General features: G+C 40.2%; 1 protein-coding gene across 3 annotated transcripts in view; it reads left to right on the top strand.

The window, feature by feature from the left end:
* xpot (exportin, tRNA (nuclear export receptor for tRNAs)) overlaps positions 1-22,231 on the top strand; it is a 52,607-nt gene that overhangs the window by 11,593 nt on the left and 18,783 nt on the right. For 2 of the 3 annotated variants that reach the window (XM_068050336.1, XM_068050337.1), the window contains exons 5-17: positions 2,116-2,185; positions 2,645-2,872; positions 4,863-5,047; positions 6,889-7,057; positions 7,936-8,172; positions 11,544-11,582; positions 11,676-11,738; positions 12,887-13,011; positions 15,398-15,542; positions 16,761-16,880; positions 20,156-20,250; positions 20,684-20,753; positions 21,329-21,567. In XM_068050336.1, the coding sequence (XP_067906437.1) occupies positions 2,116-2,185; positions 2,645-2,872; positions 4,863-5,047; positions 6,889-7,057; positions 7,936-8,172; positions 11,544-11,582; positions 11,676-11,738; positions 12,887-13,011; positions 15,398-15,542; positions 16,761-16,880; positions 20,156-20,250; positions 20,684-20,753; positions 21,329-21,567 (1,785 nt within the window). The remainder of the gene's footprint in view (positions 1-2,115; positions 2,186-2,644; positions 2,873-4,862; positions 5,048-6,888; positions 7,058-7,935; positions 8,173-11,543; positions 11,583-11,675; positions 11,739-12,886; positions 13,012-15,397; positions 15,543-16,760; positions 16,881-20,155; positions 20,251-20,683; positions 20,754-21,328; positions 21,568-22,231) is intronic. The other variant, XM_068050338.1, reaches the window with a different exon arrangement.

Raw genomic sequence — 22,231 nt, 5'->3', positions numbered from 1 at the left:
CTACATGGATGGTTTCAATCTCTGTGTACTGAACATGCTGGTTTTAGCAGCGATGTATGGCAGCTGTCAGTGATACTGAAATTGCCTGATCCTCCTCGATATTACACTTGAGTGAAGGGGCTCAACGAGACGAAATGTGTTCAGGATGGAAGTAACACACAAAATTGGAAAACATCCATCAGCATTACTTTTTGTAGCAGTTCTCATCAATGTCTCAGTTTTTTTTTGCTTTGTCACTGATGCAATGTTTTGCATTGTTTCAATCTACGAATCTGCAAAACTTTGTGTCTGCATGCATTTCCTGCCAACCTTTTCTCCATTATTTATTTTAATTTTATTTGGAGATACAGCACTAACACAGGCCCTTCGGCCCGCCGAGTCTGTGCTGACCATAAACCACACATTTATACTAATCCTACATTAATCCCATATTCCTACCACATCCCCACCTTCCCTCACTTCCTGTACCACCTACCTATACTCGGGGCAATTTATAATGGCCAACTTACCTATCAAGCTGCAAGTCTTTGGCTGTGGGAGGAAACCGGAGCACCCGGTTAGGAATTATAAATTCCTATATTCATGTTTATGATGGAGCATGTTGAAATTACTGTCTCTCACTCGTGGAGACACTACACTGCCACCACTGGAATTGTGTTACCTTCTCTTGATTGGAAAATTTGTCCGACTGAGGAGTTTTGAAAGCTTTGATAGGAAGAAACTGTTTCCACTGAAAGGAGGGTCAGTAACTAGAGGACACAGTTAAAATAAAATGCCCAGGGCAAGGGAGCGCGAAGTGAAGTTTTTTTTTTTACTCAGCGAGTTACGGTCTGAAATGCGTTGCCTGTAAAGGTGGTGGAAGCAGATTCAATGGTAACTTTGAAAAGGGAATTGGAAGTATACTTGAAAAAGGAAAAAATATGCAGGAATATGGGGAAAGGGCAGGGTAGTGGGTCTAAAGATAGCTCTTTCACAGTTGGCAAAGGCACAATGGGCCGAATGGCTGTGCTCTGATCCCCTTGCATTTTGAGCACAATTACAATTCTAAATTTGAACCCAAAGATTTGATTTTTGAGTAACGAATCATGGTGCACGGTGAGCATAGAAATATTTAAATGGCAGCAACCCAATTACTAACCAACCCTGTTGATTTTTTTTCTTTTTCCCTTTTGACTTTTTGAATGTTTGGCCCACCACTTTTATGTCCAAGCATTATTACATGACTCATTTTAAGCTGATTTTGGGGATTATGCGATTAGCATGGCCCTAGGAACAGATGGACTTTCTGCTGAGGGCATAAAGATGGAAGAGGAAATCTCAAGTGTGAACATGAAGGTCATTGCTTACTGCAACCAACCTTGCATAACCAAAATACTATTTAAAAAAAAAAGATACTTTAAAGCATAAGCATACCTTATGTATTTGGAGGTGAGCTTTCAGCTACAAGTCTTCATTTGCTCTCCCAGTGAGACACAAGGTCACCAGCAGCAGTGACACTATAGTTACTTGCATTTAATGGGAGCTTTACGTTTATAAAGTTGACAGTTGAAATTGGTTGTGGTGAGCTCTGCTGTATGTATCCTATGGTGTGTCCTTGTAGTTGATCCTAATAGATTGTCAGCTGTGGTTCAGTTGCTAGCATTATTATCTCTCAGTCAAAAGCATGTGGGTTCAAGTCCTGCTGCAGAGGCTTGAGCACAAAATTGAAGACTGACAGAGTGAGGGAATGCTGCCCTTTTGAAAGTGCTACCTTTAGGACGAGCCGTTAAACCGAGCGTCCCCGTTCCCCCCCCCCCCCCCCCCCCCACCTTGTGGGAGTTTGCTGTGCGCAAATTGCCTGCTGCATTTCCCATATTGTAACAGTGACTACACTTCAGAAGTACTTTGGGATGCCCTGTGGTTGGGAAAGGTGCTATATAAATGAAAATTTTTCTCTCATAATAATCCACATGTAAATGGTTGACTCAGGTGTATGGTCTTACAGATTTCAGTGTACGATGGATACTGTGACACTATGGTTATATTTAAAGTACAGTTGCTTATTTTGTTATTGTTTTCAGTCATGTCTTGTGAATGTTGTATAGAGAAAGTGATTGATTTTTTTTAATGTTGCAGGTATGCTGTTCTGACTGGAGCACAACATCAACTCATTAGGCAAACCATGATGACCTGGCTTCAGGCTCAAGTGAGTTGTGTGACTGCCCTGTCTATAATTTATTACACTAAAACAAAATGCTGAAACTGTTCACATGACTGGGAATGCATAGATTTTCAAAATTGACTGCGGTTCTCGCAAGTAACCTTTGAATAGTTAACTTTATTGTATGGGGAAAGAGCAGGGGAGTGGGACTAAGTGGATGGCTTTCAAAGAACTGGCACAGGCATGATGGGCAGAATGGCCTCCTGCATTGTCATTCTGATATCAAGATACAAGGTGGAAAGATCTGCATCGGTTAAGATTGTTTAAAATTGGTTCTGTTATTTTCTTTACTAAATTGCCACCTCATAATTATTCACTCCAACCAAAATGGCTTTTTGACTTTCTCGTCAAACTGTTGTCACAAGCTGTTGTTGCTGTGGGAGGCAGGTGCTGAGTATCGTCTTAAATATTGAATCCTTTGCATTTATCTTTTATCCTCCATAGATGGTGAGTCCACACCCAGAGAAGACTTTTATTCGCAACAAAGCGGCCCAAGTCTTTGCTATGCTTTTTTTAGCTGAGTATCTTACCAAGTGGCCCAAGTTCTTCTTTGACCTTCTCTCAGTCGTTGGCCTTAATCCCCGAGGAGTCGATCTCTATCTGCGAATCCTTATGGCCGTCGATGCAGAAGTAGTAGATCGGGACATTGTTCATACCGCAGAGGTAAGAACGGTGAGCATAAATTGATCTTCCACGAGTATAATCTGTCTTGGCTTTTTTGACACTAAAGTACCTGACTGGCTTAAAAAGTTGCAATTTTGAAAAATGTATTCCCTCCGTGTGCAGTAGCTGGTGGATTAATTATGTGCGACCACAACAGACTGTATAGCTTGCAGCAACTCGGATCAGTGGAATTTAAACATTTATGTACCTCTTCTCCTTAAAATAGCATGCACTTTTGCACTTGACAAGAAGTGCTGCTGATGTATGTCAATTATGGTTACATTGCTTTGTGCTGATTTATTGGTCTCCTGGCCAATAGGAATTTTAATCCCTTTGAAAAAGAGTTCATGGCAATTGTGTGTGTTCCTGAAATGCAGTATTGAGATTTTAATAGTTGGAAAGGACATCAGTAGTTTAAAAAAAACATTTGTTTTTCTCCAGCCTTTAAATTTTCAGTATTTTTATCCTAATTTAAATTGGAAACACCATAATTCACTTCAGATTAGATAAGCAGGCAATGCATTCAGTTTCTGAGTATTCAAAATGTTTTTCTCATTAGTTATTACATTTATCCCTTTCTGAAGGTATGTGCTGAGATATGGTTCTGTTAGTGATCAGGTCCTATTAGTAATCAGTTCTAGATCAGTACAGAAAGTGTTGGATATTCCACTATTATCAGAGACGAACCTGCTCTTATTCTCACTTGTCTATGCAATTCTGCATAGTGTCAGTAGATAGTGATTAGGAATAGGAACTTCAGCCATCCCTCTCCCTCTAGCAGGCTGGGTGCACCAAGGGCAATTGTGTCCATTGCCACTCTGGCAGAGTATAACTTCAAAACCCTGTGATGTAAAATGGTTAATATACGTTCTCCATCCTTGCATCCCAGTCTCTGGTCTTTGCTGACTTGCTCTGCATCCTTCCCAGTCGCCCCCTTGTTTTGCTCCAACATCAAACATTTCAGGTCTGTGACCTTTCATCAGAACCTGGTGAAAGGGCACAGACCTGAAACATTATCCCTGCTTCTCTCTTCACAGATGCTGCCTGACCTGCTGAGTATTTCCAGCACTTTCTATTTTTGTTTCAGATTTCCAGCATCTGCAGTATTTTGCTTCCATCTTGGCTCTTATTTCTCAAACTCCCTCCTGAAACACTCCACCTTGCTACCTCTCTCCCTGCCTTTGGAAATCTCCTTAAACCCCACTCTTTTTTGTAAATATATATATATATATATATTGCTTTTCTGTTTTTTAATTGGCAAGACTTAATGATTTTAAGTTTTGAAGTAAAGCAGGTATAAAAAAGGTACTATGTGGCTTGTTTGCCTGAGTGCGAAATCTCAACAACTAATCACAAAACTGAACATTAATTTATGCACAAAGAGCGAATATAATGGTGTTGGAAGTAAAGCACAATAGGTTCAATCTGCTTTAATGACAACACAAGTCATAATCCCTCACTGAATCATAAGCATCTGTGTCTGTGTGTTAGTTACATCCCTTGTCAGTGTCATGTGAATAGAGCCTCACCATAATTTCCCAGGTCCTCAATTTAGGCAAGTTTTTTTTTAGGGTAACCTTAAACAGGTCTACCGACCTCTCTGTAGATGCAGGCTTTAGGGAACATAACATTTTTTCTTAAACCTAACCTGGTGAGCTTCCCCTCTCTGGAACAGCTCCCTGTACATTACTTCTTTATGTGTGCAAGGATGTCCAACATGTGGCCCCTAATTGAAAATAAAATAAGATTATTATAAGTAATACCTGCTGGTGGAGCTATCACTAAGTCAACTTTTGGAATTTTTATTCTGAAAACTAAAGCCAAGTATTACAATACTTGATCGAGCCTGTATTTGAGTTAATCTGTACATATTATTTGAATTGTTTAATTCCTTATTCCCTTTTAAAATATTAGAAAATCACGCTTTTATGGCAATGTATTGCTTTTTTTTTAAGAACAATTGTTCAGTGAATTTAAAAAATATTTTCTGTCACTGCAGGAGTGTAGACGAAATACTTTAATAAAGGATGCAATGAGGGAACAATGTATACCAAATCTCGTGGAATCCTGGTACCAGATCCTGCACACCTATCAGGAAACCAACTCTGAACTAACATGTCAGTGCCTTGAGGTTGTGGGAGCCTTTGTATCCTGGATTGACTTGAATCTGATAGCAAATGACAGGTACGTTTTTTTGGGTACTTTTGTTTTCTGCTAAAATTGTTTTTCACACAATCATTGTAAAACAAAAGCTTCTTTCTGTTTATACAAATAGGACCCATCAGAATTCTTTGTGTAATACTCCAACATTGGTGTGAATTGTTTCCTTCAGGAAAGTGGTGCGGTGGTCAGAGGTAATCAGATTAGTTAGGTCTTTAACACATAGTGGTTTTTGTGGGAGCTTGTTGTGTGAAAATTGGCTGCCGCATTTCCAACATTACAACAGTGACTACACTTCAAAAAGTTCTTAATTGGTTGTGAAGTCCTTTGGGACGTCCTGATTTCCTGAAAGGTGCAATATAAATGCAAGTATTTTTGCTCAATCATTTCTTTTGGCAATCTGCTAGACCCATGTAGCTAAATCTGAAGTCGCATTTCGGGGTTGGTCTTGATCCAGATGAAAACATGAGCTTGAAACTATCCGTTAAGTAAGCTTCACTCCCAAATGAAACAAAGAAAAATACCACACTTCCCACCTCATTGGCAGGCGTGCTTCCCATTGCAATGTTTTATTGTGTGGGGCTAGCTGAAGTAGATTAAAACTGTACAGGACAAAAATTCATCCTGTGTGTGCAATGCTTTGGTTTTTCAAATTTCCACCAGGTCCTTTTTGCAGTGGCCCAACGGCGAGGGGAAGCAAGGAATGTTGTGCATGGGACAGGAAAGAAAAAGGGAGGTGGTCCCTGTCATACAAACAGGAGAACCGTAGAGTTGGCAAGTTCAAACTGAAACTAGCACACTTTTTATACTTTATGTGAAAGTGAAATATGTTGTTGCATATGATATTGAAAAGTACAGTGTTCAAGAGAGGAAGTTGGGTTACTACAGAGCAAGATGGTCATTTTATTGCAGAGTCAACTCACAAATTGTCCTGAAATGGTGTGACTGGCAGTGAAGTATCGCTTGCTTTCATTTTAAACTTTTTTCTGTTGGTATGTTTCTCTATTACTTGTCATCTTCTGTTGGATGACTACACCAGTTCATACTTTGATTTTTTTTTAATAACAGGGAGCAGAGAGAGTGATGTCCTGGCTCTAGGTTAACAATGTTTCCAAAATTCCATGTTCCATGCAAAATTGATTGGCACGCTACATTTTGTTTAAAAGAATTGTCAAATACAATGTTATTATCCTTTAATGTTTGTGCATTTATCTGGCTTAGTTCAAAATCCATCTCCATACTTTAGGTCTGGGATGTAGAATGTACATAAAATAATCTTTGAGTTGAAATGTATTGCAATAAATGAAGTCCAGGCAAATCCAAGTGTGAATAGAATTTCCACCAGAAAACTCCGTTTCCCCCGAGGGAGGAAATTATTGAGAACAGGCAGCCAGGGTAAACTAAAAAGTGGGTTAAGTTTAGATAATTAAATAGTCTCTTGCTGTGCCTGCCAGTTATGGAAGGCTTCAAGTGAACACTGCATGCTGATACCCCATATGATTACCTGGGCACACAAAAGAGATCAGAACTTGGGCAAGCAGTTGAAGAGACCGTCCCTGGTGACCTTTTCAGATTTTGATAATGGATTTTGCCCGGCAGCAGGAGCAGACCTTCCAGGAGGGTGCAAACAAGTGTCCTCGGAATCCGACACTTGTTCCACTGTTACATGTTTTGTCCAGGCACACATACAGGCAATGTTGTTTCAGGTTGGGGAGTTTGATATTGTATTGCATGACAGGAAGGATTATCAATACAGGAAACTTTCATTGTAGAATGCTGTGCAATGCTAAAAGATGGTGTTTAGAAATTTCAGATAGTATACAGTCTGTGCGCCAATTTCTTTTCTAATATTTTTTCTTGTCTAGGTTTGTGAATATGTTGCTCAGTCACATGTCAGTGGAGGTCCTCCGTGAGGAAGCCTGTGACTGTCTATTTGAAATAGTAAATAAAGGCATGGATCCTATTGATAAGACTAAACTTGTAGAATCGCTTTGTCAGGTGCTCCTGGCTTCTGGCTTCTTCAACACTGAGCAGGTCCGTGCTACAGTACAATCACAGCAAGTATTCATCTTTTTTTTGTTTTTATATGGGCGCCTTCTGGTTGTTTGAAAGTTGCAATAAGGCAGTTTTGCATGTAATTTATCAGTAATAAGTGTGACTAGTGGTTACCATTAGCACTATGGCAATACTGTTAAGGTAACTGAAATGGGGTTACTATCCTGGAGTATGGCAAGAGCCATCTAGAGATAGATTGAACTGATGCCTGCAGTGCACTGGGTTTGCGCTGCAGCACATTTTATTTCTGGTGACAAATGGGCTAAACACTCTTGTCTACACACGCAGGCCAGAGATGTAGTTACTCAAATCACCTGGCCTGCATAGACATCAGTGAAATTGGGATGGATTCCCTCTGATAGTGAAATTATGCTGCTTTTCAACTGCAACTTTGAAACTGCTGTTGCGAGTGCTGTAGAATCCACAGCAGGGCCCAAGGTTATTACACAATGTTTCCACTCAAAAGTGATTGTGTCAATGTAAACATAGCTTAAGCTGTGTTGGGGGAAATTTGTGATTATTGACTGCTGTTGTAGTGCCAAAATTCTTTAGGTATGGTACATTTGGGGGGGGGGGGGAGCGGGGGCATCAGAAACGCAGATATTTTATGCTTTTGTAGAAAGCATTTGTACTGGGCAGAGGGGAAGGTACCCTAAGAGGCATCCAGTGCCATTCTCTGCTTAGCACCTAGTTCTTGGCGATGCAAAGAGATGTGTTGCAAGTAAGAAATCATGTTGATGCAGTATAGTGGGCAAAAGTTTTTAATGTTGGGAAACGCTGTATTGATTTATCTCCTGTATAACTACAGCTAATTGCAACCTTTTGCATTGCATTGAAATAATGTTTTTTCTATCCAGGAGGAAGATGTTGACTTCCTGGCAAGGTTTTCCAAGCTGGTTAATGGGATGGGCCAGTCTTTGATAACCAGTTGGAGTAAACTGGTAAAGGCAGGGGATGTGAAGAACAGCCAGGTGACACTTCAGGCTGTGGAAGCTAAAGTGCCTCTTCTGCTTAAGCTGCTTGTGCACGAAGATGATGATATTTCCTCTAATATAATTGGTTTCTGCTATGACTATCTTCACATGCTCAAACAGGTAAGTTGGAAGAAGAACAACTTTTTTGCGCAGCATGTGGTTAGGATCTGGAATGCACTGCCTGAGTGTGGTGGAAGCAGATTCAATTGAGATCTTCAGAAGGGAATTGGATAATTCTCTGAAGAGAAGAAAATTGCAGGGCTATGGGGGAACAGAAGGGAAGTGGGACTAGGTGAGTTGTTCTTGCAGAGAGCTGGCACGGACACGACAGGCCGAATGGCCTCCTTCTGTGCTGTAACCATTCTATGATTTTTAAGACCTGAGAGGATCTGGCTTTTTTGTGTCTTAGTTACGGTTTGTGAAAAGGTTGTGACTGCCTTTGTATGTAGTTGAAAGATTTCTGAATGAATTACTAATTTATGTAAATTTGCATCAAGTTGTATACTTTGCCCCATTCCATCGTTTCCTAACTTGAAATGCACGTGTTGATTTTTCTTGCTTAATTGAGCTGACTATGTTGGTCTGTGCACGGACAGTGGCGTAAGAAAAAATGTTTTTGCAGCAGGATGTTCTTTATTTTTTTGGAGTGGATAGAGCTTTGCTGGAATAGATTAAACTTGCCAGCAGCACTTCCTCAAATCTTCAACAGGATATGAAATGAACATCTTAACGGTTGCATTTAAATGGAGCAAATATTTGGTTACTTTTAACTTGGGGTCTCATTTAATAACTAGAACAACTTGTGAAAGAATCCAAAACTAGGGGCAATAAATACAAGATAGTTAATAAATCCGGTAGGGAAGTAGGACAAATTTGTTATTCAGAGTGGGTGAGAATGTGGAACTTAGTACCACCGGAAGTGATTGAGGCAAACAGCTTAGGTGCTTTCAAACAGAAACTAGACAAGTACATGAGAGAAAAGGGAATAGAAAGATATGCTGAAAGGCCGAGATAAGGCAGATGGAATGGGAAGAGGTTCATACCGAGTGTTACAACTGAGGTGGGAGGAGTGCACTGTCATTTGTAGTTCCATTTCTCCACAGGTCACAACATATATTTAAATGTTTACTCAGTTACCAAAATGGTCAATCAGACTCTATTTTATCCCAGAATAAAATACGCCAACGAGGTTTCTTTAATTATCAGTTTATTATAAACCAAGACAAACCGTAACAAAGCAAAGCATTAACACAAATTGAAATACGAACGTTCCCTTTTTACCTTAGACCCTCTCTCTCTCTCTCTCTCTCTCTCTCTCTCTCTCTCTCTGTCTCTCTCTCTGTCTCTCTCTCTGTCTCTCTCTCTCTCTCTGTCTCTCTCTCTCTCTCTCTGTCTCTCTCTCTCTCTCTCTCTCTCAAACACACACCTAGGTTAACCGGAAAAAAAATATTTTCTTTTTAGAGCTCTGTTACAAAAAAAAGACAGAAAGGAATACTTCAGCCAAATACTTGCTAATTCTTGAAGAACAAAAGAGAAGTTATGGAAAGATGTCCTTTTTATGGTTTGGTGTCCCAAATACACGTAGATGGCTGTCACTAGGATCTTTCAGGTGGCATCGAGGATTTATCCAGCAGGTTTTTTTCCAGCGTTACAGGAGAAATGCAGCAACAGGGGTTTTAAACAGGCCTTTCAAGACGAATATAGCATCAATTCCTCTATTTCTTGCACTCGCTTCTCAGAGATGGAAAAGCTGGCAGGCTTTTCAAAGAGATGGAAAAGGCTGAGCTGGGGTGCCTGCTCTCTTGGCTGGTTTTTAAAACTCCCAACACACTGTCCAAAGCAAAACCGAAACAATATCTCAAGAGTCAAGCCACCTGACCCCTATAAATCTTGACCTGTCACTTCTCTGTAAACATCTCCCCAAAGCAAAAAGCCCTTGCTGGGTATTTATCTGAAGACCAGTGCCATCCAGTACATGCTGTTTGCAAACAAGGCCTCTCAGTCCTTTCAATGACCCCAGTGAAAAAAACATCCATAGAATTCTTTCCAGTTTTCCCAAATAAAATGCAAGTCCTCAAAATTTAACACAAAATTAAAGTACTTTCGTAACGAGAGCATAAGCACCAGCACAGATTGATTGGACCAAATTGCCTATTTCTGTGCTGTATATTCTATGTAAAAAAAAAAGACAAATTACATAGGAATCAAGGAAAAAGTTAATGAATAAGTAAAAACAAGTTGATGAGCTAAAAGAGTAGTCTCCTTGCACTAACAGTATAAAGGTTAATTGTTACATCCCAAAACAACCAAACTGGGCAATAGACCTATCAAAGTCTTGATTAAATCTTGTATTTTAAATATACAGAATTAAAATAGATTTTTTAAAATCATGTTACTCAATGTGTAGAGAGTTTGAATGTTGTAGAAACATAGAAAATAGGAGCAGGCGTAGGCCATTCAGTCCTTCGGGCCAGCTCCACCATTCAAAAAAGATCATGGCTGATCGCCTAATTCCTGTTTCTGCTTTCTCCCCATATCCTTTGGGCATTAAGAGATATATCTATCTCCTTCTTGAATACATTTAATGACTTGGCCTCCACTGCCTTCTGCGGTAGAGAATTCCACAGGTTCACCACCCTCTAAGTGAAGAAATTTCTCCTCATCTCCGGTTCTAAATGGCATACCCCGTATCCTGAGACTGTGACCCCTGGTTCTGGACTCCCCTGCCATTGGGAACATCCTCCCTGCATCTAGCCTGTCTAGTCCTCACTATTACACGAGTTGAAGCTTGAAACTTTTGTCCTTGTAAACGTTAGACTACCAAACATGACAGGAGTTTTCTTTTTGATTGGAGTTCTGTGTTTTAATTCTGACTTTACTTCATTAGGTATCTAGAATATTTTTGGCTTTTATTGATCTTCAATGGCAGTGGTTAAAGAGTTCAATTTGACAATTAAACAGGGACTGATTTTATTTCTTGGTGTTGTGTGGCACTCATTTCATGAACTCGGCAATGTTCCATGTGTGGCCAGCAAACAGTGAAGTGACCACTTTCAGCGTTGCTGTCGTGTGTGACAAGTATGCAGTTTCATTTGTGCATGATATCTGCATACTGACCCCACCTTTCAATATATTGTCACTTGCTGTTTACTGCATTCTGCTATATTTTACATGATTCACTCAAAGAATTTTTACAAAGATGGGAACTTTTCTCGCAGGTTATCTCTTTGCCCTTTAGCTATTCTTAAAAAGAAAATCACATACAGCATTCTAGGCTGAGGGAGGGCAGGACTACCACTAATGCTTTTCATTATCTGGCTGCATGTAAGTATGCCCAGATGAGGAGGCTTTTTATATTCCCTTTCCATTGACAGACTAGCTGAGGATGTGAACCTTTGTTCTCTTATCCTTTTACAAAAGGATAAAAATGCTATAATCAGCATAGAGTGTGATCAAGATTCATAAACTTAATATGTTCATTTTCTCTCCAGCTTCCTGCACTGACTCAACAACAAAAGGCCAATGTTGAGGTAAACTGCGTGTACTTCTATTAAATAAAAAGTTTTGTGTTTCATCTTAAGTGCTACTTATTTGTTTATATTCATTGTTTTTTTCCAATGTAGGCAATTATGCATGCGGTTATCAAGAAGTTAACTTATGATGAAGAATTCAATTTTGAAAATGAGGTAAGAAAATTGTAGATGTCTGAGCATGTGAACCCTGAGGTCATTGGGTATTTTATATTGAATGAAATTAGTTGCTTTATTGAGTGCAAATGCATGGTGTTTCACTGTACAATGGAATTGTACCATCTAATTAGGCAAAACTTATGTTACTAATAAATCCACTGTGCAATAAGGTACTCATCTGCAAAACTGATCACTCTAATCAACACTGGTAGCAAGTTAGCACACTGGATCTGATCCCAGTGGTTCACAGGTGAAGTCTCTGTATCTAACCCTAGGGAAATCCTAGCTTAGTGGCTTAGTACTGTGTTAGCTGATCACAGCCAGTGTTGATAATGAGGGGAGGGAAAATAATCAGCTTGGATTCCCAATATTGATCTCAAAAGTGAAATATGTGCATGCAGGCTGAAAATGCTGGAAAAACTCAGCAGATCAGGGCAGTATCTGTGGAGAGAGAATTAGCATTCTCTCTCTGTAGTTGCTGCCCGACCTGAGTGTGTCCAACATTTTCTATTTATATTTCGAATTTTCAACATCCACAGTATTTTGCCTTTGGTACGGGTGTGCACAGAATGGTGATGACATTCTACATAGCCTATTGAGGGATGCATTTGAATAATGGCCACTTGAGTGTGATACTGGAGCATGATCCTGGAACTATACCCCAGTCAGAGAGTCAGTATCTTAAGGAAAGGTATCTTCAATCCAGTTTACATGGCATTACAAGGCATTTAACAAAATGTGGAATTATGCCTTTCTTTAGTTCTTCTCTTTGCTGATGAGGGATGCAATTGAAAAATGACTTGCTATGGAAAAAAAAATAATGGTAGGACTACTGTAAACATTTTAAATCCAGTGTCCACATCAAGTACCCTCAGGTCAAGAAGAGAAAAATTAAATGTGAGCGCAGTAATGCATTTCAGCTATGTTATCCCATTGAATGCTTTCTTATCCTTTCTTTTTCTATCCTTGGTTCTTGTTCTCTAATCAACCTATGTGATATCAGTCTATTTTACATCTAGTTTACTTTACATTGACTGGGAAATAGTGTTCCGGTTGGTTTCAATGAGAATGGTTCTGAATCAAATCTATATATGTAACAAAGCACCTTCCTGTTATGCACCCATAATTTATTATTTTGGCATTAGGGTGAAGATGAAGCCATGTTCCTTGAATACAGAAAACATTTGAAGTTGCTGTTGGACAGATTGGCACAAGTTTCACCCGAATTACTTTTAGCTGCTGTCCAAAGGGTCTTCAACACGACTCTGGAGTAAGTGTCACTGGTACGAGTGATGTCCTAGTTTGTAGTTATGTAGTTCGTGCATTAATCATAAGTGTGTGACTTAAGGGGCACTTGGTGGCACGATGTGTTGGTGCTCCAGCATGTGGCGATGTGTGCCCATGCTTGGAATTTCTACACAAGACCACTTGCTGACAAGTTTACTTGCCAATACTTTGGCTCCCTGCCAGGTGAAGGCTAGATGCTTCGCTACTGGAAGAAGGCAAATTGCAGGACCTGTCGCCCTAGGTTAACTCATGTGTTGAATGGTAAAACAAGGGAGGGAAAAAAAACGGGAGTAGGCGCAACAACTTGCATTTATACAGTGCCTTTAATATAAAACATCCCAAGATGCTTCACTGGAACGTTATCAAACAAAATTTGTCCCCTAGCCACATAGTGATATTAAGACAGATGAACAAAAGCTTGGTTAGGTTTTAAGTAGCTTCTTAAAGGAGGAGAGAGAGAGGTGGAGACTTTTAAGGAGGGAATTCCAGAGCTTAGGCATTTTGAATTAATTGCATTAATAAAACTCAAAATGCATCGCCAATGTTTTCAAACTCGTCTCAAATGTGGAGTTGGCAGAGAGGTTTTCTGTGTGTGTTTTTCTTTTAATTCCCTTTTGAAACCAAGGATCACTGACTGGGTTAGAACATCTCCCATAACCTGATAAAAGCTATATCTAGAATTGCCAGTTGTTAGCAGTTCAGAATGCTCCTATATTTGTAAATAAAAGTTTTTCTTGGGTGAAGGAGTATAGTGTTTGTGCCAGTTGTGAATGGGGGGAGAAAAAAGGGGGCCTATCACATTTTGTATTTTTCACTCTTCAACAGTGCATGTGATAGAAAGGTAGCATCATAAGCTTGGACAGGAGCAAGACAGACAGGATTTGGGTAGGTCGTCACAAAAAGCACCCTTTCTTTGTGACCATGGCCATTTTGATGTAGGTAGAACTAAGGCTGCACTAATCCAGATTTTAGTCATTTGTAAATTTGGGCTCTTTGTGGAAGCTTACTGTGTGCAACTTGACTTTCGTGTTTCCTGCATCACAACTGGTGACTGCACTTCATTGGCTGTAAAGTGCTTTGGGTTTTCCTGAGGTTGTGAAAAGCGCTATATAAATGCAAGTCTTTATTTCTTTGTCTAAGGAAATCAGCTGTGCCTTACAGAAAATCTTCTCCAATCAGTATTCTGGTATTCTAATTTTTTTCTTGGAATACCATAATGCTGGCTGGATGGACGGGCAAACTGTGGCAGCACAATGGTCAAGGACTGGAGGCTGCCTCACTTGGAACACATTTCTTCAGCAAAACTTTCAGCTGCTGGATTTGTTCTCCACTGGAGCAACCACTTCTGGAGATGGTTGGACAAATAACTGTTAGTAAGAACTTCGGTGTCTGCCTAGGGATGGAATCCCAGGATAGAATATTGGGATCTAGTTGGGCTGACTAGCCTATCTTACATACGAATTAGGAGCAGGAGTAGGCCATTCAGCCCTTCGAGCCTGCTCTGCCATTCAATAAGCTCATGGCTGACCTGATTATTCCACATTTCCACTCACCCCGATAACCTTCTACTCCCTTGCTTCCAGACTCTGTATATAATCCAAATCTATGCCAGCCCGTATGTTATAGAAGCTGGATTCAAAGTCTGTCCTCTACAATTTTGAAGAGACGTGATTGGGCTGTTAGTTCTCTGCCCGCTCGGCAGGAGGGGCGTTGTAAAAGTTTTGTACCATCTTTGCTAGGATCCTCAAAGCTGAACCATTTCAATCTTCAGAGTCTGGAAGGAACACCAGAACTAAGCTTCATACACCATTTCTGCCCGTGGAACTTTCTGCCAGTCGCTTACTGTCACCTGCCTTTTGAAAAAGTTTACACTCAAGTTAACTTTGCTTCACCACTTCACTTGCTGCAGCATGCACCATGCAATAGGAAATCTGTTTGTCTCTGTTGCTACATATCATTTTTGTAAGTTTTTTTCAGTAGCTAATGATCTTTGTTACAGTTGTACCTGGCCACCCAGCTGTCTCCCCTCTCTCCTAAAATAAATTTCAGGTACAATTCAGAAATATTTGTACCTGTTAATGTGTGTAAGGAAAAGTTTGTGTGTGTATAGAAAGCTTGCTGCCACATTGACTGAGCCTGTCAATTTACAGTCCATCTTATTTAGGACTACAGTTATTTCATGGGCTGGATTGTCATTGCATAAACCATGTAAAAATATGATTTGATAAACATTGTAGAATACTTTGCTGTAATATAACGAGCTGAAAAAGTGTGAATTTCTTGATGCGGATAATTTATGCTCTACAATATGACTCGTGCTTTACTTTTGAATCCTGTTGATATACTTAGAATTTTTCTTTCCTCCTTAGGAACTGGCAGAATACAAGGTTCATGGAAGTGGAAGTGGCACTGAGGCTGCTGTTCATGTTGGGAGAGGCAATCCCAGTGTCTCACGGTGCACATTTCTCTGGAGACAGTGCAAAAGCCAGTGTCTTGCAGGAGATGATGCACACAGTTGAGTATTTAGCAAAGCTGTAGTTTGCCTCATTGTAATCTATCCACACTGAAAATCAGGGAGGATTGGGAGCTTGCTTTTAAAAAGAGCATTCAGAATTTTGTCTGATATGTTTTGTTTTGGGGGGGGAAAGGGAGCTGAAAAATGAATTTTTTCTAGAAAAGTGTTGAAGCATTTCATGTGTATGCATGCTTATGTACGTTGAGGGCTAAAGTAACATAGTGGTAATGTCACTGGACTAGTGCTGCAGAGACACGAGTTCAATTTCATACAGTAGCTGGTGGAATTTAAATTCAATTCATAAAAATCTGGAATGAAAAGCTAGTATCAGTAATGGTGCCCATGAAAGTACCGATTTGTCGTAAAAGCCCATCTGGTTCACTAATGTCCTTCTGGAAAGGAAATCTACCGTCCTTACCCAGTCTTATCCTGCAAAGTGGTTGACTCTTAATTGCCCTCTGAGATGGCCGAGCAAGCCACTCTATTGGATCAAATCACCACCTTCTCGAGGACAATTAGGGATGTGCAACAAATGCTGGCCTTGCCAGTGACACTTCCATCCCAAGAGTGAATAAAAGAGTCATCTTAAATGCAAGTTTGGTGTTTATGCTTTGAAATGATGCAGGGCAGCTTGTGTGAAATCAGTTAGTTAGAAGCTATAGTTTAGCCCTACACCTCGGTGCGTGCCTGTTGTGAAGAGAGCATCTGTTTGCCAGTTGAAAGATCCACTTGGAGCTTTGAGTGTACTTGTCGCTCATTCACTTAGAATCATAGAATCTTAAGCACAGAAGGACCTTATTCAGCCCATTGTGCCTGTGCCAGCTCTTTGAAAGAACTGTCCAATTTAGTCCAACAACCCAGCCTTTTTCTCTATAACCCTGCAAGTAGGTCCTCTTCAAGCACCTGTCTAATTCCCTTTTGAAAGTTCCTATGGTGTTTATTGCCAGTTTGTGGTAGGTCCACTCTGTGGACAGCCTCACTACTAGGCTGTGGCTTGTTTAGGGAAAGGGAAACTGTGTGGTCACCATACTTTGTTAAAAGAATGTTTTGTAATAATCCTGGTGTGTTGCTCCTTTTCCAGTTCACGTAAAATGGAAAAATACGAAAAATGCCATTTATAAAAAGTTAATTTCTGGCCTGACTGCTATAGAAATGGACCAAAATGAATGAATGCTGTTTAATTCCTGAAATATAACACACTTTTTCTGTCCCTATAGTTGGTGACATCTGGAGTGAGTCAGTACCAGCATACATCAGTTACATTGGAGTTTTTTGAAACAGTAGTTCGCTATGAAAAGTTTTTCACTGTAGAACCACAACACATTCCTACTGTTCTGGTGAGTTGTTTTAGATATAAACCTCTGGCCATAATGTACTGTAAACAGAACATTTGCTTAATGAACCTCCTTTTAGATTTTTACGCATACAGAAGCAAGTTTTAAAAAATTCATTCATGGAATGTGAGTGTTGTTGGCAAGGCAAGCATTTGTTACCCACACCTAATTGCTCTTGAGAAGGTGATAGTGAGCCACCTTCTTGAATTGCTGCAGTCCCATGTGGTGTAGGTGCAGCCATAGTGTGTTTAAAAGGGAGTTCCAGGTTCTTGACCAGGCAACAGTGAAGTAAAAGTGATATAATGCCAAGTCAGGATGGTTTGTGACTTGGAGGGGAACTTGCAGGTGGTGGTGTTTTCATGCTGCCCTTGTCCTAGCTGATATGGGTCACTGGTTTGGAAGATGCTGTCAAAGAAGGCTCGGCAAGCTTCTGCAGTGCATCTTGTAGATGGTACACACTGCTGCCACTGTGCCAGTGGTGGAGGGAGTGAAGTTTAAGGTGGTGGATGGGGTGCCAGTCAAGTGGGCTGCTTTGTCCTGGATGGTGTCGAGCTTCTTGAGTGTTGTTGTAACTGCAATCATCCAGGCAAGTGGAGAGTATTCCATCACAGTCTTGACTTGTGGCTTGTAGATGGTGGACAGGCTTAGCTGTATCCCGTGCCTTCAGCTGTTGATTAATATCACGTTGAGTGAATTGAATTGGTTGAAAACTGGCATCTGTGATGCTGGGGACCTCAGGAGGAGGCTGTGATGGATCATCTACTCGGCATTTCTGGATGAAGATGGTTGTAAATGCTTCAGCCTTGTCTTTTGCAGTGCACTGAGTATCAGTAATATGTGGGGAAGGGGTGAGAGTATTGAAAAACTGATCACTTCCTAAACTTAAAAGAAGTGCTTAATGGATATGGCCTCCAAGCCACTGTAGTTATAGGTTAATTTCATTTGTTCAGGATAGTAGTTCTTAAGAATATTCCTTTGGCTGGTTACATGACTTTAACCCAATCAATGATTAGTATTTTGATATTTTACTTCAAATTACAATAACACCAGATGGTAACAAGAAAAGGCATAGAATATGGATTACACAGCAGGGATTAATTAAAAATGTGACCTTATCCTTTGGATGATTAAGCTAAACATTCTGTCATTTTTGGTGGAGGACAAACAAAACTATAGAAATTACAGCTCCAGAGACCTTTAAGCCCGTTCTGTCTCTGCTAGCTCTTCAACTAAAATGAGCAACGCTAATCCCATTCCCCAGCTAATTTTGTTCTCGAGAAATACAACCAAGATTGTGCTGTACTGTTTTGCAAGCAATTTTTTTTAGAAGTTTTATATATTTTCTTTTTTTTATTTTGACCTCAATACTGATTATTTGGCAGGGAAAGCAGGAAAACACTCAAGTGATATTTTGTCACCTCTTTGCTTTCCCTATGGGAAAAAATCTGGCCTCTGTTTTCTCTACAGACAGCATAGCTCCATTAAGAGCTTGGGGTGCAAGGAATTGCAGCCAGGGGCAGACATTTTTTTGGGCCATTCCATGGCATTATTGTGGTTGAAAGTGAAATATCAAAATTATATGAACATTAGGTTAGCAACCTTTAGTAAAAACAGTATCAAATATTAAGGCCTAAAAAGGTTACCTTATGTTCCTTACAGATATATTTGTAACCTGCAACGTGACGTTAGCAGCCTTCCTGCTACTTTGTTGCATCCCATATTGGTGTGTGCATGTGTGTACCACACAACATTTTTATTTTAAACTTTAATTTTGTTCTGATTTGAATCCTTGCAGTTGGGTCTGTGAGGAACAGCATGATCACAAGTAGATCAGTGTACCAACAATGACTACAGCAAACAATAATTGGATGAATAGCTGGTTACATAGAATTTACAGCACAGAAATAGGCCATTTGCCCAACAGGTCTACACGAGCCTTCTCCCACCCTACCTCAACCAACCCTATAACCATATTCTATTCCTTTCTCCCTCATGTGTTCATCTGGTTACCTCTTAAATGTATGTGTGCTATTCACCTCAACAACTCCATGTGGCAGCAAGTTCCACATTTTAACAACACTCTGGGTACAAAAGTTTCTCCTGACTTCTATTAGATTTATTAGTGACATTCTTACATTTATATCTTTTTTTATTCATTCATGGAATGTGGGTGTTGCTGGTACGGCAAGCATTTATTGTCCATCCCTAGTTGCCCTTGAGAAGGTGGTGGTGAGCCACCTTCTTGAACTGCCGCAGTCCATATGGTGTAGGTGCACCCACAGTGCTGTTAGGAAGAGAGTTCCAGGTTTTTGACCCAGCGCTGGTGAACGAATGGCGATTATATTTCCTCTTCAGGATAGTGTGTGGCATGGTGGTGTTCCCATGCGCCTGCCGCCCTTGTTCTTTCAGGTTATAGAGGTCGTGAGTTTGGAATGTGCTGTTGAAGGAACCTTGGCGAGTTACTGCTGTACATCTTGTAAATGGTACATACTGCTGTCACTGTGCAGGTGGTGGAGGGAGTGAATGTTTAAGGTAGTAGTTTTGGACTCCCCTACAAGTGGAACCATCTTCTCTACATCTATCCTTTTGAGCCCCGTCATAATGTTAAAGACCTCAATAATATCACCCTTCAACCTTCTCTTTTCTAGAGAAAGAAGCCCCAGTCTGCTCAGGTAAACTATTTTTGATAGTTAATGGGAGAATATTGACAGCAGGAGCTCCATGCATGGGAGGATTTTTTAAGGTGACCAGAGCAAGTAGGTGAAGCCTGGGTTTATGGATCAGCGGAAGGGCTGCACCTCTGGTAACGTTACACTCCTGTAGTACTGCATTGAAGTATTAACGTAAACGTGTGCCTGGGTCCTGCAGAAGGGACAGTGTTCTAACTGAGTGAGTGCTGTCAGCTGAGCTCTTGCTGTAACAGCAAAAGGAAGATCTCCTGTCTTCGTGAAAACATTTTGGAGCGGGGGGAGGGGTGCTTTGGAGTGCAGGCACTTAAAAAGAAAACGGTTTAATGAACTCAATGTTTGAGTGACATCCCAAGTACTCAGTAGTTTGAGTGTTTTTTCCTTTTCTACATGAAAAATAAATTCATAATTTTTGTAAACTTGAGTATTAAAATGTCAAAAAATAAATATATCGAATGCCCAAAACAGTTTCTTACATTGGCATTTATCCTGAATAGAGCAGACCTTGAATCATTGTTATGTTTAGACTTGGTAACTTAAGACATAGGTTTGCAATTCAAAAACCTGTTTTCGTTATTACTTTTGATGCAGATGGCATTTTTAGATCATAGAGGACTGCGTAATAGTAGTCTAAAAGTGCGAAGTAGGACAGCATACCTGTTCTCCAGATTCATTAAATCTTTAAGGTAAGTAAATCTTATAGCATTCCTGCATTGAGTGTTTCCTTCTTTCTGTTTTTATTTGAGTGTCAGTCCTTGGTAACATCTGATAGCAAAATGGTTTATCGTGGCGCATCAGTGTTTTTACGAGTTAAGTGCATCAGTATGCACAAGTCCACATTATGAGTTCCTAATTGTTCCCACTGCATTGCTGTATCTGGTGGAATCCAGGTGCTCCCCATCACTGCCTATGGCTGTACATGTTCTGGGGGTTACTCCTGGTATTGCCGATACCAAAAAGCACGTCCTTGCCTCGCCTCTGTTACAGGTGGTGTATGACCCAAGGAAAGAGGAGCAAATAACATTACCACTCACAGCAACAAAAAAAGCGGTCACTAATCTATGACCTGCTTGTAAATGTGCAAATCATTGTTTCTAAAGTGTCATCTTTTTCTTACAGTAAACATATGAATCCTTACATTGAGGATATTCTGAACAGAATACAAGACCTACTGGTGCTATCTCCTTCTGTGAGTGTTGTGTTTGGTAACGTGAAAGAGGTTAAATCTCTTCTAGGACTACACAATGTAAATCGATTGAAATCTTGACTTTTATTGAAAAGGAGGAGGAATGAAAAAAGCTTTTAGCCCTAAGTCCAGGACCAAGAAAGCATCATCCTGCACACTGCATTTTGTGAATGCTGAAGAGAATTATTTGGCCATTCAATCGAAGGTCCTCTTTGAGGCATGAGATTGGAGCAATATAGCAGGAGTTTCGCCAAACCATTCTCTCTGTCACCTGCCCGAATATTTTGTTAAATGGCTTGGTGTCAAATTGTGTTTGATAATGCTTCTGTGTGATGACTTGGGACATTCTACTATATTAAAGGCACTCTCTAAATGCGCAAGTTGTTGTTTAACCTGCAATCTTTGCCTCCAGTTCAGAATGCATAAAAGGCTCCCAATCTGACATTTCCCTCAGTCTTCAGACCAATAAAATGCCAACATTGATTTTGAAAACATTTTCTTCAGTATATGTAATTTTGTGGCTGTTGCTTGAATACATTTTTCTGTGAGTTACAATGGTTTGCATTGGTCTGTTTCAGGAGAACGGTTTCCAGACCCTGTTGAGCAGCGATGATCAACTGTTTATTTATGAAACAGCAGGAGTACTAATTGTTAATAGTGAATACTCAGCAGAGAGGAAGCAGGCTTTGATGAGGGACTTGCTCACTCCACTAATGGAAAAATTCAAAGTGTTTTTGGAGAAACTCCTAACAGAGCAGGATGGGGAGAGGCAAGCTGCACTGGCAGACTGCTTAAACCACGCAGTGGGTTTTGCAAGGTTTGTACTCCACTTTTTTCCCTTTAAAGTTCTTATGCCTACTCTTGAAACATTTATGTGGCATGGCGTAGAGCCTTAGAATTACTAAATTCATTTTGAGTCCACGTTGACCTCTATTTAATAGATCCACATAGTTATAGCATGTGACCTTTCAAGATTACTTCAATTAGACATATATCACTTTTCCTTTACTGGCCGTGGGCCAAAATTCTGGAACTCCCTACATTACAGTATCGTTGCTGTACCTTCATACTGCAGAGATTCAAGAAGAAGGCCTACTGTCACCTTCTCAAGGACAACTAAGGATGGGCAATAAATTCTGCTTTTGGCACTGATGCCCATATCTTGAGAATGAATTCTAAAATATACGGATTTATCTTAGCCTTTACCCTGTCTCATTCTTTCTTCCACTTGCACCTCATTCTTCTCTCAGTCTCTCCTTTGCTATCTCTAGTGCTAATGCTCACCATTGTTATCTATGCAATCATCTTTTCTCCTTGCTGACCAGAAGACAGTCACTATGTTGGCTGCCTAACGTTGAGAGAAATAATAAATTTCTTTAAAAACAAAAATGAATTGAGAAGCAAGAGTTATGCTGACGAAACGGCCACTTACCCAGAAGCTTTAAGAGGGAAAAAGGTGGCATCCTGAGGGGAAGAGAGTG

Source organism: Heterodontus francisci, chromosome 18, assembly GCF_036365525.1.
Source record: "Heterodontus francisci isolate sHetFra1 chromosome 18, sHetFra1.hap1, whole genome shotgun sequence".
NCBI classification, from domain to species: Eukaryota; Metazoa; Chordata; class Chondrichthyes; order Heterodontiformes; family Heterodontidae; genus Heterodontus; species Heterodontus francisci.
The sequence above is the reverse complement of the archived record's forward strand: the minus strand, read 5'-3'. Positions and strand labels throughout refer to the sequence as shown.